The sequence below is a fragment of the Dasypus novemcinctus genome, chromosome 8 (genome assembly GCF_030445035.2).
Source record: "Dasypus novemcinctus isolate mDasNov1 chromosome 8, mDasNov1.1.hap2, whole genome shotgun sequence".
NCBI lineage: Eukaryota > Metazoa > Chordata > Mammalia > Cingulata > Dasypodidae > Dasypus > Dasypus novemcinctus.
This window is the reverse complement of record NC_080680.1, coordinates 17,821,208-17,841,749: the sequence shown is the minus strand read 5'-3', so window position 1 is coordinate 17,841,749 and position 20,542 is coordinate 17,821,208. Positions and strand designations below refer to the sequence as shown.

The window sequence follows — 20,542 nt, the reverse complement described above, 5'->3', positions numbered from 1 at the left end:
AATAAATCTTTAAAAAAAAATAAAAAAACAAAACAAAACAGTAAACCAGCAGGCTGGGTGTTCAGAACAGGACAGGCACCTTCATTCTCTCCTGGCGTTTTGTTTTTGTTTTTGTTTTTGTTTTTTGCCAGAGGAGCAATGAGTGATCCCAGATGGAGGGATCATTCATGCCTTTGTTTATTCATGAGCGCATTGACGCTTCTTCATCCATGCTCAGGTTCTCCTGAACATTTCCACCTTCGTGATACTGTCATTATCATCTTAATTTATGCATTCATTCAGGCCACAAGTTTCGGTAGGAAACTGCTATTTCCAATTCATTTGAGTTTGATTCATTTTGTAATTTATCCATTCTTTCATTCCAATACAGTCATATGCTATTATATATATTTCACCATTTCACTGACATTACATTCATTTATTCACTTTCTTACATTTTTACATTCATTCATTGGAAGACCCAAAGAGAAGCCACAAAATCTTCTGGACTTCCAGGAATATCAGATAGGGATTGAGGTTGGAGAAAGACAGGGTGGGTTTAGTAGGGCTCAGGAAGTAACACAGAAGAGGACCATAAACCTTTATACCCCTCCTCCCACCATGCTAGCACAGGACAGAGTTTAGAGGCACTCAGGGCATTGTGTCACATTGTCCCTATTGTCCAGGGGCAGCTTAGTCCTGGAGCATCCTGGAATCCATAAGGTCTCCTGGCGAGTGGCTGCTCTCTCATTTATCTCTTGCTGTAGTGGCCCGGGAACAGCCCCTCTGACTCGGTGGATTGAGGCACCTGGCATTGGTTTCATTGTCCTGGGGGCAGCTCTTGCTCTGCAGAGATAGATGACAGTCAGGGACCAGGGGACTGCAGTTCTCTTTGCCCCACCTCTTTTATGTGGTGCTAGCTTCAGGGACTTTTCAATATCCCTGGCTTAAAATGGCCAAGGTTTTGCAATTACCATAAGAGTTGCCAGGCAGAAGGTCAGGAGTTCCCCAGTGGTTCAGAGGGCTCATAGTCATTAAATACTCCCTGCTCTCTAGAACCTGCTTCTGTTGGCTAATAGGTGAGGAGATTAATTGAGAATACCAGGACCCTCGAAATGAGATCCACCTGCTTGCCACTGAGGGCTGAACATATTATTTCTTAGATCTGTGACCAACTGGGGTGGTCTGGATGGGAGGAGAGCCCTGTGGAGCAGATGCTTAGTGTGGATATGGACGGGAGATTTCCTCATGAAGACTTGAAGCTCAGAGGTGTGTGGTGTAAAATGAAATCCCATATGGGCTGCTCCCTGAGTGACTGAGCTAAGAGGAAGTCTTGGGTCTTTTTGCATTGTCTGTTGTGACGCTTGTACTTGGGAGGAAGAAGAAAATATTAGAGGACAGGTGAGGAGCAGCCTGGGCAATGAGTAAGGTGACGAGAGGTGATTTGGGTGGTTCTTGGGTTGATCTTTTTGTTTTGTTTTAAACACTTAAAGAGGGATGCAGTAGAAAATAACATAGGAACAGGAACTAGATCCCTGTATAAGTGGGAATTTATTAATATATGAACAGTTATTATTTGTTTTGTTTTCTATTTCTTAGTTGGGAAGGAATTTATTTTAATAAATGATAGTTCCTCTGGAACAAAATCAAATTGGACTATAATCTTACAATATAAATAAATCAACATGGATTTATACTAAATGTAAATAGAAAAAAGACTAAAATTTCAGCAGATTTGGGAGACTATATGGAAATCCCAGGAGTTGAGGAGAACTTACTAAAAATCATTGAAATGTATACTTGAAATGTGTGGATTTTATGGTATGTAAATTAAACCTCAATAAAGCTGTAAGATGAGATAAATACACAGAAATCGGGTGTATGTATCCTCCACTCTGTGTGTTATTTACTTTCAGTAATTATTTCTCTATCCCCCCCATAGGTTTCTAACATTCCCAATTCTCTATTTTTGAATAAATAATCTGCTTTAATATTATTTCTTTCATTCATTCAATAACATTTTTAAGCGGTTTCCAGGATCTGCTGTGAATTCGCTCATTAAAGCCACATGCAACATTGGTTTACTTGCACTTGTGTGAGTCTGTGTGCAGCGGGGGAAAGTGCGGGGGCTTCTGCTCAGCGGTCATTCCTCCCTCCCTCCCACTGCCCTAAACCTGCAGTTCTCCAGTCTGGAGCAAAGAGAGAACAGGCGATTGACAGCTGCATTTCCTGTTCCCTCCTCCAAACAACACTGCCTGGCCTCCCTGCTTCCAAATCTTCATGGCAGCCTCTGTCACCAGCCTGTGGCCACAATACACCCAATGGCTCTGGTCTGGCTGGTGAAGCTCCTATGCCCATCCGTGTCTCTCACCAAGGAGATGAGCTCTGGCTCAAACCTCTCTTCTGCCCAGGCACAAATATACTAATTCCCCACAGTCCACAGTTTACCAATCTTCTCCCCATGGTTTCCACACAGTATATTCTCAGTGGCAGGCTCATTTACCTCTTTTCTGTGTCACCCCTTCCTTTCTGAATCCTTAGTTTCCAATCTATGCAGACAAAAAGATAGCTGGAAACATTTCTCTGTATTTGTCTCCACCCCCCTCGACCTCTCTACAGCCTTCCCTGTGCTTGTCCATCTGTCATGATGATTAGCTCCTAAGTTTTATTCTAAGAATTTTATGGTGTTAGCCCTTACATATAGACTCTGACCTATCTTAAGTTTTAGTAGTCTGTGCAGTAAGGGTTCCTCTTCACTTTTTTATTTTTTGCATGTGGACAGCCAGTTTTCCCAGCACCATTTGTTGAAGAAACTATTTCCCTCATTTAATGCACTTGACACCTTTGTCCAAAATCAGTTGGCCATAAATGTGGAGGTTTATTTCTGGACTCTCAATTCTATTCTATTGGTCTCTAAGTCTATCCTTATGCCAGTACTGTACTGCTTTGATTATTGTAGCTAAGTTTTGTTTGTTTTGTTTTCATCACCAGCATCCCCTTTAATAAAACAAGTTTGTGTGCCAGGAAAAGAGAGAAGGGGAGTGAAACATGACCATTTACAATGACAAAAGACTGTCTGTGCTTGTCTAGCACCTGGCAGCAGGGGAGGCAGTCTGGACAAAGGAAGGCAGGGATGGCCCTATTTGTATAGGATATCATAGTGTCCAGGCCGGTAGAGAAGGCAGACCCTGGGCTCGGAGCCCTCGGGGATGATAAGCGGGTTGGTAGTTCCGGCCTCGCTGCGGTCCATGTACTCCACCTGGATGGAGATGCTGAGGGCCTGCGCCAGGGCTATGATGTGGATGTGGTCACTCTCCTGACACATGGGCTCCACCTCTTGCTGACAGAACTCCTTGACGGTCTGCCCACCTTCCATGAAGTGCTGGAAGAACTCGCTCTCCCGCTGCAGGTAGCCTGAGGTGAGCAGGCGCAGGTAGACGACCAGGGAGTCTGAGGTGCTCTGGTCGTTGAAGGAGGTAAGCAGCTTGGCTGAGGAGGTGTGCTCCTCCACCTGCTCGATCAGGTCCATGAACGTGTTGTGGAAATCCTCGACCGTGAGCTCGGCGAAGCCCCATGACACCAGGTCCTCTCTGCTCTTGGCAGACTCGGCCTTGAACCGCTGCAGCTCCTCCATGTCATCCAGCAGCGTCTCCAAAAGGGAGAACAGGAAGGCTCGATAGAAGCAGTTCCCATCAGGCCTGATCTTCCGGATGGATGAGTACTTTCTGTGGAGGTCCTTGATCTTCTGTTGATAGATGTTGTCATCCTCCGCATACTCCTTGTACAGGACAGAGAGCTCCAGCTGCTCGGAGACCAGAGGGTTCTGCACAGCAATCTCTTGCTGAATGCGGTCCTGCTGAGCCACGATGGCTTCATCGTAAGCCGGACAGTTGCCGCCTTCAGAGTCGCCGCCCGGTGGCTCCGGCTTCTGCTCCCGAGGTTCCTCCGCAGCCATCTTCAACAGCTTCGCCCAGTGGAGCTCGGGCCTTACCAGTCGCCCTCCTCCCGGAAGTGAGCCCCCCTCGTGGCCCCTCCTTGGCAACGCCCATAGCAACGGGACCCCCTAAGGCAGTTTTCCAGGGATGGGATGGCCCCTTCCCACCTCCATTCATCACGCCCCCTAGCTTGACTCCCTCCTTCCCAGGCTTCCAAAGGTCCCGGGAGTGATGAGTCTACTGGAGCCAGTTCAGTGTTCTTTTCACTGGAATAAAAACCAAAAAACATGGTAACTTACATACAACATACAATTGCCCATTTTAACCACTTTACTTTCAAGTATACAATCAGTGGTATTAATTACAGTCACAATGTTCTGCTCCCACCACCACCCTCCACTATCAAAATTTTTTCATCACCCAAAATAGAAACTCTGTGCCCATTAATCAATAACTACTCATCTACTATCCCCCACACCCTGCTACCTCCCCTTCCTGGTAACCTGCAATCTACTTCCTATCTCTATGAATTTGCATATTCTAGTTATTTCATATAAATACAGTTATACAATAGCAGTTCTTTTGTCCCTGGCTTACTTAACTCAACATGATGTCTTCAACATTCATCCATGTTATTGCATGTGGCAGATCTTCATTCCTTTTTGCAGCTTAATAGTATTCCACTGTATGGATCTACCACCACTATATTTTGTTTATCCATTCATTTATTGATGGACATGGGTTCCATTTTTTGGTGATTATGAATAATGCTGCTGTGAACACTGGTATACAAATATCTGTGAGTTTATGCTTTCAACACTTTTGGGTATCTATCTAGAAGTGTGATCACAGGGTCATATGATAATTCTGTACTTAACTTTTTGAGGAAGAAACAAACTGTTTTCAACAGTGGCTGTACCACTTTACATTCCCATCAACAATGCAGGAGAGTTCCAATTTCTCCACATCCTCTGCAACACTTTTTATAATTTTAAAAAATTATTATAGTTATCTAGTGGGTGTGAAGTGATATTCATTGTGGTTTTGATTTGCATTTCCATAATTTCCATAGTGTTGAACTTTTTTTTCATGTGCTTATTGGCCATTTGTGTATCTTCTTTGGAGAAATGTCTCTCAAATCCTTTGCCTATTTTTTAAAAATTGGGCTGATTTTCTTTTTGTGGTTGAGTTATAGGGGTTCTTTATATATTCCAGATATAAAATCCTTATCAGATATATGATTTCCAAATATTTTCTCCTCTCCGTAGGCTGTTTTTTCACTTTCTCGATAATATCTTTTGATGGACAAAAGTTTTAAATTTTGATGAAGTATCATTCATCTATTTTTTCTTCTGCTCCTTGTGTTTTTGGTGTAAAGAATTCATTGCCTAATATAAGTCCTGAAGATATTCCTGTGTTTTCTTCTAAGAGTTTTATAGGTCTAGCTATTATATAAGATAAGGTTGTTGATCTATTTGGAGTTAATTTTTGTAAATGGTGTGAGGTAGTGGTCCACTTTCATTCTTTCAAATGTGGATATTGAGTTTTCCCAGCCCCATTTGTTGAAGAGACTATTCTTTTCCCATTGAGTAGACTTGATGCTCTTCACAAAAATCAATTGGCCATAGATGGGTGAGTTGATCTCTGAACTCTCCACTCTAGGCCATTGTGTATATGCCTGTTCTTGTGCCAGTCCCTTATTGTTTTGGTTACTGTAGTTTTGTAATAAGTTTTGAAATTGGGAAGCATGAGCCCTCCAACTTTGTTATTTTTTTTTTTTAGATTTATTTTTTATTTATTTCTCTCCCCTTCCCCCTCCCCACCATTGTCTGCTCTCATGTCCATTTGCTGGGTGCTCTTCTGTGTCTGCTTGCATTCTTGTCAGCAGCATGAGGAATCTCTGTCTCTTTTTGTTGCATCATCTTGCTGTGTCAGCTCTCCATGTGTATAGTGCTACTCCTGGGCAGGCTGCACTTTTTTTTTTCATGCAGGGCGGCTCTCTTCATGGGGCACACTCCTTGCACATGGGGCTCCCTTACGTGGGGAACAGTCCTGCATGGCATGGCACTCCTTGCATACTTCAGCACTGTTTGTGGGCCAGCTCACCACATGGGTCAGGAGGCCCTGGGTTTGAACCCTGGACCTCCCATATGGTAGGGGGATGCTCCACATATGCTCCCCTACATTGTTCTCTTTGAAAACTGGTTTTGGCTATTCATTGCCCCTGGCCTTTCCATATGAATTTGATGATTGGTTTTTCCATTTCTGCAAAAAAGGGGCCTGGAATTTTGTTTGGGATTGTGTGGAATCTATAAATCACTTTGGGATAATATCAAGAATTCCAATCCATGAACACTGGATATCTATTTATTTAGGTCTTTAATTTCTTTTGGCAATATTTTGTTTTTTTAAAATCTGGTTGTGTCATAATCTTTTTGGTGCTTTGCTTTGCCATGTGGTGGCCTGCGCCTCTCTGCGTTGTGTGGGGCATGCAGGTCTAGGATGCCTTTTTTCTTTTTTTTTACCAGGAGGTCCCAAGGATAGAACATGGGTCCTTCATATAGTAAACAGGAGCTCAATTGCTTGAACCACAGCCACTTCCCTTTCAGCAATGTTTTGTAGTTTTCCATGTACAAGTCCTTTGCATTTATTTGTAGGTATTTTATTATTTTAGTTGTTATTGTGATTGGAATTTTTAAAAAATTTCCTTTTCAGATGGTTCATTGCTGGTATATAGAAAAACCATTGATTTTTGCTTGTTGATTGTGTACCCTGCTACTTTGCCAAATTCACTTATTAGTCCTAGTAGCTTTCTTGTAGATTATTTGGGATTTTCTATATATAGGAGCACATCACATGTGAATGGGTGTAATTTTACTTCCTCCTTTTGAATTCATATGGCTTTGATTTCTTTTCCTTACCTGGTCAGCAACTTCTATCACAGTGTTGAATAGAGTGGTGATAGTGGACACTTTTGTCTTATTCCTGATCTTAGTGGGAAAGCTTTCAGATTTTTCCCATCGATTTTGGTGTTAGCTATAGGTTTTTCATGTATGTCCTTGTCATTTTGAGAAAATTACCTTCTATTTCTATTTTTCTAAGTTTTTATCATGAAAGGATACTGGTTTTTGTCGAATGCCTTTTTTGTGTCAATCATAAGTGGGATCATGTGTGATATAATACATTGGTTGACTTTCTTATTTTGAACCACCCTTTCATTCCTGGGAGAAATCCCACTTGGTCATGGTGTATAGTCCTTTTAAATGTGCTTTTGTATTCATTCTGTTTTCTAGTATTGTATTGAGGATTTTTGCATCCATAAGGGATATTAGTTTATAATTTTCTTTTCTTCAATATCTTTATCTGGCTTTTGCATTTGGTGATGCCGGCCTCATCACCAAATGACTTAAGAAGTGTTCCCTCTTAAAGAGACCCACGGGTTCTATGGTCATGGCAGATGGGGTTCACTGCCATGGCAGATGGCCCTTCTTTGGAGCTGGTGTTTCTACATGATGGAATTGGACTCGGAGGGGATCTCTTCTCACAAGACTTGCATGCTACTTTATTGGTGCTGGGGTTTAAGATATATTTAGGGGATTTGAATCTCTGGACTGATAATATGACACCCAGGCCCAGAGCCTCAACAGACTTCAGCTCCTACACTTTGATTTATTGGACTGACCCCACTCAGCTAACATGGAGTTGAAGAAGGTCAACCACCACACCATGGAGCCTAGAGTGTCTACAACTGAAAGCAGGAGGAGTGCATCCAGCATCCATGTGGAATCTAAGCCCCCACTTGACATAGATGTGCAATGGACACAACCAATCCAATGTCCACAGAGAAAATGTGGAATGGGTGTGGGAAGGGTAGCCATGGTGGCTGCTGGGTTTGGGGAATGGGAGGAAGAGATGAGATGTGGAGGCGTTTTTGGGACATGGAGTTGTCCTGGGTGGTGCTTCACGGACAATTACAGGTCATTGTAGATCCCCCCAAGGCCCACTGGATGGAACGTGGGAGAGTGTGGGCTATGATGTGGACCATTGACTACGGGGTGCAGTGATGTTCAGAGATGTACTTACTGGGTGCAATGGATGTCTCACGATGATGGGAGAGAGTGTTGCTGTGGGGGCAGTGGGGGGTAGGGGCGGTGGGGTTGATTGGGACCTCGTATTTTTTGAATGCAATTTTTAAAAATAAATAATTTTAATTAAAAAAATAAAAATAAATTAATTAATTAATTTTTTAAAAAAAGAAGTGTTCCCTCATCTTCAAATATTTGGAAGAGTTTTTGAATTTTTTTTTGTTTGTTTGTTAAGAGGTTTTTGATTACTAATGCAATCTCTTTACTGGCTACAGGTCTATTAAGATCTATTTCTTCTTGAGTTCATTTAGGTAAGTTGTATGCTTCTAGAAATTTGCCCATTTCATGTAATTTATCTAATTTGTTGGTGCATAACTGTTCATAGTATCCTTTTATGATACTTTTTATTTCTGTTAGGTCAGTTGTAACATTACCCCTTTTATTTCTTTCTTTTTTTCTTTGTCAGCCTAGTTATAGGTTTATTGATTTTATTGATATTTTAAGATAACTGATTTTTGGTTTTGTTTATTCTCTGTGTTGTTCATCTATCTTCTATTTCATTTATCTCAAACTCTAATCTTTATTCTATCTTTCTGCTCACATTTGGTTTAGTATGGTCTTTTTTTTTTTCTGGTTCCTCAAAGTGGGAGGTTAAGTTTAACGATTTAACATCTTTCTTCTTTTTAATATAAGCATTGAGAGCTTTAAATTTCCCTTTAAGCACAGCCTCTGCTACATCCCATAAACATTTTTATGTTGTGTTTATAATTTCCATTTGCCTTAAATTGTAGGCTCATCTGGAGACCTAAGAAGAGCTAGATTTTCTGTACAGCACTTATGTAAAATCTTCATGATGCTTCAGGCAGTAAAGATTTTTGTTTCCAGGGACGGTCACACTGTGTCACAGAGTGACACACTTGATAAGGGGCATCCTCATTCTCCATCCCTCACCCTAGGTCCTCTTTGGCTTACCAGACTGACTGACTGGTAGTTTGACAGAATGACTTTGGATCTTACCTACTTGCCTAACTCTGCAAATAACTAAACTTAGTAAGTACTCTAGTTAACAGTCTTCACTGCCCAGTTAACTAAGTGGCTAAGTTATCAATTCTACCATTAATTCAGAGATTAATACCCCATCTTTGACCTGATAACTAAATTAACAGGCAACTCAACTGTGTAACCCACCTGGATGGAGGGAACCCAGTCATTGTTGCCAGGGTAACTGGTTGGCTCAGGTTTAGGCTCTTCTGCAGTCTACATTCTGGTCTTCTTACCATCTTGACCACACTTCCACTATTCAGCATCTAGTAAATAGGAAATAAAGATTCTGAGTCACTTCCAGCTTGTTCCTAACCTAAGATCCACAAATGAGCTACTGACAACTCAGTAATTTTCCTGAGATGCATGTAACTTTATGGCTTTGTTCATGCATCTGTGCATTTTATGGGGGTGAGGATCCATGATTTCCATCAGATTTTCAGAATGTTTTCTTAATTAAATGACCCCAAACTGTTGCAAATCACTTCTCAGAAGAGACTTCTGGAAAGCTCATGAATAGTGGAGTTTACCTCCAAAGTCCATTCTCAGCCACTGTGGTATACTTGACTGCCATCTTCAGTGTCAGAGTTGGGGGTAATGTGCAGGGTCTGGCTTGATTGCTGAACCTCATTTGGAGTTGTGTTCTTGTGTGTAGACTCAGCTTCTTATTATTCCCACTAAGTGCCTATAAGGGTAGACCTAGGCTCAAGTCTTCTATAGAAAAGCCCAGGGACCAGCTCTTTTCTTTCTGGTGACTTTCCTTACAACAAATGACAGTGACTTTTGCCCCCATAATGACAGATGCTCTTCATACTCAACTCAGGAATAAGGACCCTTATATAATATTATTTTGCTTGGAGTGTAGGAAAGTGTACCTTTGAGAATGATTATTGAGAAGGTGATTTAGGTGGCAAGGGTCTATATGTTTTTGTTAATAAGTGGGCTAATTTGTATGTAAAATTACATTCTAGGTGTGTATATGTATGAATGCTTTGTATGGCAATTTGCATATGTTAAACAGAAATATATATATATATCTGTAGGAACATGTTAGCAAACTTGCATATATTAACTTGGCTCCTCAAGTCCTTTGCCAAATGGAAGTTGTTGTTTCCAACAACAATTGTGAATATGTATATAAGACTTGATCTGCCATCTGTTAATAGAGCCATTTTTCAGTTGCTCAAGCCAAATGCATAAAATGTAATAATGATAAATCAGTGGTTTCTGGACTCAGTAACATAATCATAATTTGTGACAAAATGTACATCAGGGTGGGAGGATGGAGGGGTATAGTCAGTGTATATAGCTGAAGCTAAGTTGGTATCAAAGCAAGCAAGACCGATGCAAATTTAGGATGTTAAATTTAAGCACCATGATAACTACAAATAAAATATCAAGGAATTGGCAAACTTACAGAGACAGAAAGTACAATACAGATAATCATGGGTGTGGGGAGAGGCAATGAGGAGTTAATCTGTTTGGGGTGAAGGGAAAGTTCTAGTAATGGATGCTGTGAGAGTAATTCCACATTGTGAATGAGATTAATCCCACTGAATGGTATGTTTAGGAAGGGTTTGGATGAGAAGGCTTATGTTGTAAATATTAAATTATATTTAAAAAAAGAAAGTATGAGAAGCAAAAGAGATAATGACGATTAATTGCAATATAGTTGTATTAGTCAGCCAAAGGGGTGCTGATGCAAAATACCGAAATTGGTTGATTTTTATAAAGGGTATTTATTTGGGGTAGGAGCTTACAGGTACCAGGCTATAAAGCATAAGTTACTTCCCTCACCAAAGTCTATCTCCATGTGTTCGAGCAAGATGGCTGCTGACATTTGAGAGGGTTCAGGCTTCCTGGGTTCCTCTGGGCTCAGCTCCTCTGTTTCCTCTACAAGTTCAGCTGTAGACTATGATGTTATCTAGGCTTTGCCTCTCTCCACAAGGTCAGCTGTAGACTCTCAGGTGAACAGCTCTGTCTCTCTCTCTGAGGTTTCTGCCATGTCTATGGAGCCATCTCTATTCCTCTGTGTTCTTCTCCTTGCTCAGGTCCTCTCTTCCCGGGGCTTGCTTCTCTTTCCTCTATGAGGGTACTTTCTGGCACTCCAGTTTAAGGCTTCAGCATCAAACTCCAACATCAAAAAACAAAAACAAAAACAAAAAAACAAACCCTCAACTCTGTCCTTTGCCATGTCTTTTATCTGTGAGTCCCTATCACTCAACGCCCTAATTACATGGCCCAATCAAAGCCCTAATCATAACAATCACGCTCAGGTACAGACCAGATTACAAACATAATCCAGTATCTATTTTTGGAATTCATAACCCATATCAAACAGCTACAATAGTACTGGATGGGATCTAAGAATGGAGGAAAAAAGGCTCAAAGGACATTATTGGGATATAGAAAAAGGTGAAATATGGAATATAAAATTTATATCAATGTGAAAGTTCTTATACTTGATTACTTCCCTTTTGAGGTGATTACATAAGTAAATATTATTGGTTATAGGAAATGTATATATAAGTTAAGAGTTCAAAGAGTATGTTGTGTGCAACTTGAACTCCAATGTTAATGCCTTTATTTTTACAACAGATTTATTAAATAATTCACATGCCCCACAATTCACAGACTTAAAATGTACAAGTTAATAGTTTTTAATGTATTCAGAGTTGTGTAATCTTTCCCACAATTTTAGAACATTCTTGTCACCTGAAAAAAAAAGCCTTGTACCCTTTAGTTATCGATCCACTCTCTTCATGGGCTCCCCCAGCCCTAAAAAACCACTATAGTAAATTTACATTCTGTCTGTAGATTTACCTATTCTGGACACTTTATATCAATTAAATCATGTAATGTGCGGTCTTTTGTATCTGACTTCTTTTACTTAGCATGATTTATTCCTGGTTCCTCCATATCATACCATGTATCAGTACTTCATTCTTATAACCAAATACTCCTTTGTATAGAGATACCAAATTTAGAGGATTCTTATTTCTCTACATCCTTGCCACCAACTGATTTTTTAGAAAATTATTATAGCCATCCTAGTATACATGAAGTGGAATCTCACTGTGGTTTTGATATTATTTCCCTAATGATTAATGGTTATTGAACATCTTTTCATTTGCTTATTAGCTATCTGTATACCTTTGAAGAAATGTCTTTTCAAGTCCTTTGCCTGTATTTTAATTTGGTTGTTGGTCTGTCTTGCTGAGTTTCAAGAGTTCTTTACGTATTCTTTTTTTTTCTTAAGATTTATTTATTTTCTATTTATTTCTCTTCCCTTCCCCCCACCCCCTTTGTCTGCTCTCTGTATCCATTCACTGTGTGTTCTTCTGTGTCTGCTTGTATTCTTGTCAGCAGCACCAGGAATCTGTGTCTCTTTTTGTTGCATCATCTTGCTGCATCAACTCTCCATGTGTGCGGTGCCACTCCGGGGCAGGCTGCACTTTTTTTCATGTGGGGTGGCTCTCCTTGCAGGTTGCACTCCTTGCGTGTGGGGCTCCCCTATGCAGGGGACACCCCTGCATGGCACAGCACTCCTTGTGCACATCAGCACTGTGCATGGGCCAGCTCACCACATGGGTCAGGAGGCTCTGGGTTTGAACTCTGGACCTCCTATATGGTACACAGATGCTCTGTCAGTTGAGCCAAATCCACTTCCCTCTTTACATACTCTTGATAGTAGACCTTTATCAGATATATGACCTGCAAATATTTCCTCTGATTCTGTGGGTTGTCTTTTCACTCTTTTGATAGTACCCTTTGATACATAAAATTTGAAAATTTTTATTAACTCCTATTTATTTGTCTTTAGATACCTATACTTTTGGTGTCATATCTAAGAAACCATTACCAAATCTAAGATCATGAAGAATTAATTCTGATTTCCTCTAAGAATTTTATAGTTTTGGTTACAATATTTAAATATTTGATCCATTTTAGGTTAATTTTTATATGTTTTTGAGGTAAGAGTCCAAATTCAGTCTTTTGCCTTAGGAAATCCAGTTTTCCCAGCACCATTTGTTGAAAAGAATATTCTCTCCCCATTGAATGGTCTTGGCAACCTTGCGGAAAATCAGCAGACCTTAGAGGCAGGGATTCATTACTGTACTTTAAATTGTATTCCACTGCTCTTTTTGTCCATCCTTATGCCAATACCACATTCATTGTCTTTATTACTGTAGCTTTGCAGTAGGTTTTGAAACCAGGAAGTGCAAGTCCTCCTATTTTGTTTAAGATAGTTTTGGCTATTTGTGGTCTCTTGCATTTTAAAAAATCAATTTTGTTGAAACATATTCATAAACCATACAATCCATCTAAAGGGTACAATTGATGGCATTTGGTATAAGCACAAAGTTGTACATTCAGCACTTCAAAAGCTTTTACATTACTCCAGAAAAAAAGAAGAAGAAAAAAAAAATACCAAACAAACCCTACCCCTTAGTAGTCAACTCTTGTGGGAGTGCGAGCCACCGTTGCTAAGCCGGCGCGGCAGCAGGCGTGTGCACAGCCTGAAGCCGCAGTTCAGGGTGGCTGGAACGCGCAACCACGCCCTCAGCCTACCCGGGCAAGATACATCTATAACGGGCGCCTCCTGCTATCTCCCGCCTAGCGCCTAGCGTAACATCTGGTCAGCTCTCACTTCCCCTTTCCCCTCCCAAACTCCACCTTCCAATCTGTCTAGAACCGCCCAGCTAATAATCCTTGCCCTTACAAGGCGAAGTCATCAATCCTAGCCTATCACCCTTCGCCCCATCCCCCAGCACTGCTCTCAGCCCCGCCTCCCTCAATACAGTATGTATGCCTTGTACTTCCCCAATAAAATTAGACCTGCGCCATCAGCCTCGTCTCCGTGGTCGTCTCTCCGCCAGGCCGCGTCCTCCTCACCTCCTGCAAACCCCACGAAGCCCCGCAGAGGCTTCAAACTCTCAATCTTTCTATCCTTTACCTGTATAAACTGCTAAACTATTTCTGTCTCTATATTTTTATTTACATTTTGTAGATGGAGTCAAACAATGTGTAGTATTTTTTGTTTAGTTTCTTTCAGTTTGCATACTTATATTTTTTACCATTGACAGTAAGTTATTAATATATTACTATACAGTACTGTCCACAGTTTTGCTTTGGTTGTATTTTTTCCCAATTATCACCATGACATTAACATCTTGTAAAATTAATGGACATTTGTTCTGTTTCAGAAAAAAATCTTCTATAGATGCCCTACTAACCATACTCCTTTTTCACAAGAGGATTTGCTATGCTATACAGTCCCATATTTCATCTTCTAGCTTTCTTTCTAGTGAAGCACACAAACTTAGACTTTTGTGTGCACACAAACTTTAGACTTAGACTTTCCCTTTTAACCACGATCATACTCACATATTTGTGCTGCTAATTACAAATACTACGCTGTGCTTTCACCATTTCTATTCTAAACATTTCCAAACAACTTTTTACCAATTTTGTACAAGATTAAACCTTTCCATTCTCTATCTTTATTCTGTTTTCTTGTGACTTACATTCTAGCTATTAATTCCATGAGTTTGCTCATTATATTCAATTCATAAAAGTAAAATTATACAATATTAGTTCAATACCATGCTGTTTTGATCCTCTGCAAGAGTAAGCCTTCCTCTTCCTTCTAAGGCTCCATAGTCCCAGCTCCTTCTGTTCTTCGATGTAGGCTAGTATAAGGCTTGCCTCTTTACCCAGGGCTCATTTCTTTCCAGGCTTTCTCAGCTGTTCAGGGCTCTGGTCTCTTCAGCTGGAAACTATTAGGCAAATGACTTGGCTCTCTCCCTGGGACTCCAGTGTCCAATAAATCTAAAAAAATAAAAAATAAATGCAATTGGTTTATTAAAGTCTTGTATTCTTATAGCATCTGTGTAGGTTGTACGTTTCTAGGAATTTGTCCATCTCATCTAGGTTATCTAGTTTGTTGGCCTACAGTTTCTCATAATATCCTCTTAAGATCCATTTTATTTATGTGAGGTCAGTTGTAACTTTCCTCCTTTTATTTCTGATTTTATTTGCATCTTCTCTTTTTTGTCTTTGTTAGTCTAGCTAAGGGTTTGCCAATTTTACTGATCTTTTCCAAGAACCACCTTTGGTTTTGTTAATTTTCTCTATCTCAATTTAAATTATTTCAGCACTAATCTTTATTATTTCTTTCCTTCTACATAATTTGGGAATGGTTGGCTGTTTTTTTTTTCTAATTTCTTCAGTTGTTCAGTTAGATCTTTGATTTTAGCTTTTTCTCCTTTTTAAAAAATTTATAATATTACTGTTTATTATAATCCATATGTTACAGTAGTTTTAATTTTCCCATGTACCATCATATGCTTAACACTTTTTCTTCCCCTCCCCCTCCCCTGCCATGCCGTTTTTGCTGTCTGTGACCATCTGCTGTGTGATCTTCTGTATCTATTTCCCACACAGATGATAGTCATAAAGTTTCTCCCCAGTGTGAGTTCTCTCATCTTCTCTCAGGGAAGAATGAGTGAATTTTTTCCCACACTTATGGCACTCTTAAGGTTTCTCTCTTGTGTGAGTTCTCTCATGTTGTCTCAGGGAAAAACAAGTGAAGGCTTTCCCACATTAATGATATTCATACTGTTCCTCTCCATTGTGAATTCTCTCATGTAGGCAAAGGTTAGAAATTCTTTTGGAGGCTTTCCCAAATAGATGGTAGAGCACTGAGTGAAGGCTTTCCAACATAGATGGCAATCATGTGGTTTCTCTCCAATGTGAGTCCCATTGTAATGTGTAAGGCCAGAGCTTTGAATAAACAATTAACCAGTTAGATAACATTCATATGATTTAGTTCTATTGACAATTTGCTTTTGTTGATTAAAATATGATTGGTCACTGATGGCTTTTCTGAATAGATTGGTGAAGTAGGGGTTCTTTCCCTTGTCACTCTGGATCTGTGAGTAAAACCTTCAGGCAGTTCACTATATGTAATGCCATTCTTTGAGTATGAAATTTCTGCTTCAAGGACCTGATGGTGGATGTGTCTTTCCTGCATATATGCTGCATGGATAGCAATTCTGTTTTCTTTTTTCTTTTTTTTTTTTTTAAGATACTTTCCCTGCCTGGATTCTGGTTTTGGAAGAATCCAATTCCTTCTCTCCACAGTACCTCTCCGTGGTACAACTGGAGATAGACATCTGATATGCAGACCTGATGTTTTGGTTGTGTTTTTCTTCCCTCCCCCACCCCCTTCTGCTGCTTTTTGCTGTCAATTTTCATTCCTGTGTGACATTCTGTACTTATTTCTCTTTTTGTCTTCTCTTCTCATTTTTCTCCTCTAGGATTGACTGGGATTTGATCCTGGGGACCTCTGATGTGGAGAGAGGCTCCCTGTCACTTGTGCCACCTCAGTTCCTGGTTTCTGTTGTGCTTTGCCTTGACTCTCCCCTTTCTCTCTCACACATCTTGCTGTGTGAATCACTTGTGCAGACACTGGCTTGCTGCATAGGCACTCAGCTCATCGCGCAGCACTGGCTCACCATGTGGTGCTCACATGGGCACTCGGCTTGCTGCACAGGCACTTGTGTAGGTACTTGGTTTGCAGTGTGGGCACTGGCTTGCTGCATGGGCATGCTTTTAACCAGGAGGTCCCAGGGATCGAACTTCAGGCTCTGCTCCCATATGGTAGGAAGAAGCCCAATCACTTGAGCCACATCTGCTTCCCATTGGTTGTGTTTTTGATAAGACACTTCTGATGACTTACTGAGACAGAGTGAACAACACTGTGTTTTACTCCTAGCTCTGTTCTGGATGACCCTGGAAAGCCACTCATCTCAGGCCCAATGTTTTATTATGCTTTCAATAGTAAGAAATAAAAACTACTTTCTGTAATATCATTTTGTGATTTTATATATTCAAGATAAAAGGAGTTTCAGCCTGTCTTTTAATGGGACACATGGTCATTGACATGGTATGAGAGCAATTCAGAATCTGGAAAGGGTGAGGGAAGAATGAAGGAAATGGAAGGCAATGTAAGGAACAGTGGAGACAGGATTTCCTCATCTCTTACTGGCCCTGCCTTCCCTGGATATCATGCTCTCACAAGCCATCCAGTGATATGGCTTTTCCTATAGAGTCTGATAGTCATGCATCCCTCTCAACCCCATTACCACCTCCGTAAGTTAATCCACTGACACACAGTGTGATAGCTTCTGGATATGGCAACATCATCTGGATCACTCAGGGCAGGAGGATCTAGAGCTGCTTCTGGCAGAACAACTCAGGCCCTGTTCCATTCTGGGCTCCTCCAAACCTGTTCTGAAGTTCTGCTGAGTTGTTCTTCCAGGTAGGACTCCTGTCCATGGGGCACCATTCTTCCTGCTTCACAAAAACTGCTTTATTCCGGAGGTTGTGACCTAGGCCTGGGAACAACTTCATTTTAATTGAACCCTTCATCTAGAGCAGGTTTTTAAAACCTTAGCATTACTGACACTTTGAGCTGGATAATTCTGTGTTGTAGGAGGCTACTCTGTGGACTCTTGGATGTTTAGCAGCATCTCATGCTTCTAACACACTATATGTCAGTAGAACCCCTCTTACCAGTTTTGACAAGCTAAAATGACTCCAGACATTCCCAAAAGTTCCCTGGTCCACTTATTTTCTATAGGATAAGCACTCCACTAGAATATTGAGATGCGTCCTCTGTAAACAGAAATTCTGGATAGTGCAGGGGCCAGGAGCCTCTGTCTGACCTAAGGGCTCTGGAGAAATGCCAGTTTCCAGCATAAATCCATTTGGTGCCTAGTAACATTCTGTCCACATTTACCAAGGTCTTGGGGATTTGAGGACAAGTCACTCTGCTAAGTGCTATGAAGGCTGCAAGGCTAGCTTTTAGGTAGGTAAGCTTTTAGGAATAGCCTGAATTTGGGAAGCATATCTGTATTTGCATCCTAGTTCCCTCACCTCTTGTAACCTTGGTTATATCATTCCCCCCTTTGAAACTGTTTCCTTTTTTGAATATATGGTTATACATAAATTTAGGGCAGTTCTGAGGATTAAATTAAATACTAAATTAAAAGAATGAAGTGCCTTCCAAATATGATGGGAGCCAACATTTACATGTTATGTATTAACAGGCATTTGGCTAAATGCTTTACAGAATGACTTATCTCTTAGAATGCTATGAAGCACTCTTTACTGATACCCTTCTTTTCATTTGAGAAACCTGCATGTCGTTTATGTTAAATGTTGTTTGCTTGGGTAAGACAAAATTATACTCTCTGCTGTAACTGATAAAGTATAATGTTTTCTCATGTTAATGGAGTTTGTAATATTGTTGGAATACTAAAAATCTTTCATCCCTCACTTAGATGTATTAACTGGGAAAGGTCGTTCATGGGAATAGGAGGACCTCCAGCAGGCTGTTTTAAACAATAACAAAAGAGGGAGAAGGTGGATATTGACTTACCCTGTAAATTGGATACGGCCAGCACTAATACTGGCTTTGGGTGGGGTCTGTGACAAATGCAACATTCTAATTGCATACCCCTTGGATTTTAATTACAATTGTAGGAAGGGGCCAAAAGTGCAATATAAAAAAGCAATTGTGGGAAGTGGATTTGGCTCAACTAATAGAGCATCTGCCTACCATATGGGAGGTCCAGGGTTCAAATTCAGGGCCTCCTTGACCCGTGTGGAGCTGGTCCACATGCAGTGCTGATGCACGCAAGGAGTGCTGTGCCATGCAGGGATGTCCCCCGCGTAGGGGAGCCCCACGTGCAAGGAGTGTGCCCCTGCAGGGAGGGGCTGCCCCGCACGAAAAAAGTGCCACCTGCCCAGGAGTGGCACTGCACACAGAGAGCTGGCGCAGCAAGATGGCGCAACAAAAAGAGACACAGATTCCCGGAGCCACTGACAAGAAAGCAAGCGGACACAGAAGAACACACAGTGAACTGACAGAGAGCAGACAATGGGGGGGAAGGGGAGAGAAATAAAAATAAATAAATCTTTAAAAAAAGAAGCAATTGTGTGCAGCATAAGAAGCCTGCTGAAAGTGAAGGACTTGGGAAGAGGACTTGGCCCAGTGGATAGCGCGTCCGTCTATCACATGGGAGGCCTGCGGTTCAAACCCCAGGCCTCCTTGACCCGTGTGGAGCTGGCCCATGCACAGTGCTGATGCGCGCAAGGAGCGCTGTGCCACGCAGGGGTGTCCCCCACATAGGGGAGCCCCACGCGCAAGGAGTGCGCCCCATAAGGAAAGCCTGGCCTGCCCAAGAACAGCACCGCACACACAGAGAGCTGACACAACAAGATGATGCAACAAAAAGAAACACAGATTCCCGTGCTGCTGACAACAGCTGCTGACAACAACAGAAGCAGACAAAGAAGAACACACAGCAGATAGACACAGAGAACAGACAAGTGGGGTGGGGGAGAAGGGGAGAAAATTAAAAATAAACCTTTAAAAAAAAATGAAAGTGAAGGACTTAACCTAATAGTGTCTGGTCACTCCTAAGACTGCCATCCCTATTCAGAGGTGGATTGCAAATACTAAAAGCAAGATAGAAACAATGGACTATTGTGAATCACCCTCTATGGGGGAGAAATCTGTGGAAGAACATCTGGGACACCTGCCAGCAGTGACAGTTAACTGTCTATCACGTCCCTGCCCACTCCTCTAACATCCTCTCAGGACTGTTGAGGCAGATGCCTTCATGAAGATCCAGAGCCTTACAACTGAGACCTGAGAAGCAGCAGAGTGGCTCCACCGGAAAGGCGAACATCATGAGTACCAGACCTTGTGGTGCCTAGCCCAGCACACCCAGCTGCCTGTTATTCACCAACACGTTGTGGCCATCACCCATGAGTGTCCTTAATGCTCACTTTAATGACTGTGATATCAGCCCCCTCCTGCTCTTGGAAGGAGCAAGGTATACTTTCTCTGCTACAGACACTGCATGGGGACTCTTATAATAAGCCAGCTGTTATTTTCTGTCTAGAAAATAAACCCTCACATCAATGGACTAAGAATAAATTCAACACTGAGTTGTGGCCCCAGGTCCAGTGAAGATGCTAAGATCAGGACCAACGAAGGCATTGAAATTATGAGATAAACTTCCAGCTGCCCCACAGCTGCAATGGAGAAGTAACAATAATTTGTCACTGCCTATGCCTCAAACTATACAAACTGGGGAAAACGAGGTCATTTTTGATTGAGTGCTGGCCTATATCACCTTGCTGGTTGGGAATCTTAAGCTCATGAAAAATGAAAGCCTATTCATTTAATGTTTGCTAGTTGGAAGTCTTATTGTTTGTTATTGTATAATCTGCAGTTGTGGATTATGTATAAAATGCTGTTCTAAGCTTGGAAGAAAAATTACAAACTGTAAATATGCATTCACGCCTACAATGTGATTGGAATATATCTAGTTCTTGTGTAACCCCCTATGTATACAATAGCAGTGATATTCCTTAGGAATCAGTGAAACGTCATTTACATGGCTGTAGAGACAGTTTGGGCTT

At 41.2% G+C, this 20,542-nt stretch overlaps 1 protein-coding gene across 3 annotated transcripts; it reads right to left on the bottom strand.

The window, feature by feature from the left end:
- Positions 1-320: 320 nt before the first annotated feature.
- Positions 321-19,974, bottom strand: LOC139436117 (ubiquitin thioesterase OTUB1-like). Of its 3 annotated transcripts, XM_058301540.2 has the most exons (4): positions 17,334-19,974; positions 14,647-14,872; positions 9,188-9,306; positions 321-4,180 (listed from the first exon to the last, which is right to left on the bottom strand). In XM_058301540.2, exon 4 carries the CDS (start codon positions 3,932-3,934, stop codon positions 3,119-3,121), a length of 816 nt encoding a protein of 271 aa, XP_058157523.1. In that variant the 5' UTR covers positions 3,935-4,180; positions 9,188-9,306; positions 14,647-14,872; positions 17,334-19,974; the 3' UTR covers positions 321-3,118. The 3 variants fall into 3 exon arrangements, with proteins under 3 accessions (XP_058157523.1, XP_058157522.1, XP_071072737.1); XM_058301539.2 differs by lacking the exon at positions 17,334-19,974 and having other exon boundaries at positions 14,647-17,323; XM_071216636.1 differs by lacking the exons at positions 9,188-9,306; positions 17,334-19,974 and having other exon boundaries at positions 14,647-17,323.
- Positions 19,975-20,542: the final 568 nt, after the last annotated feature.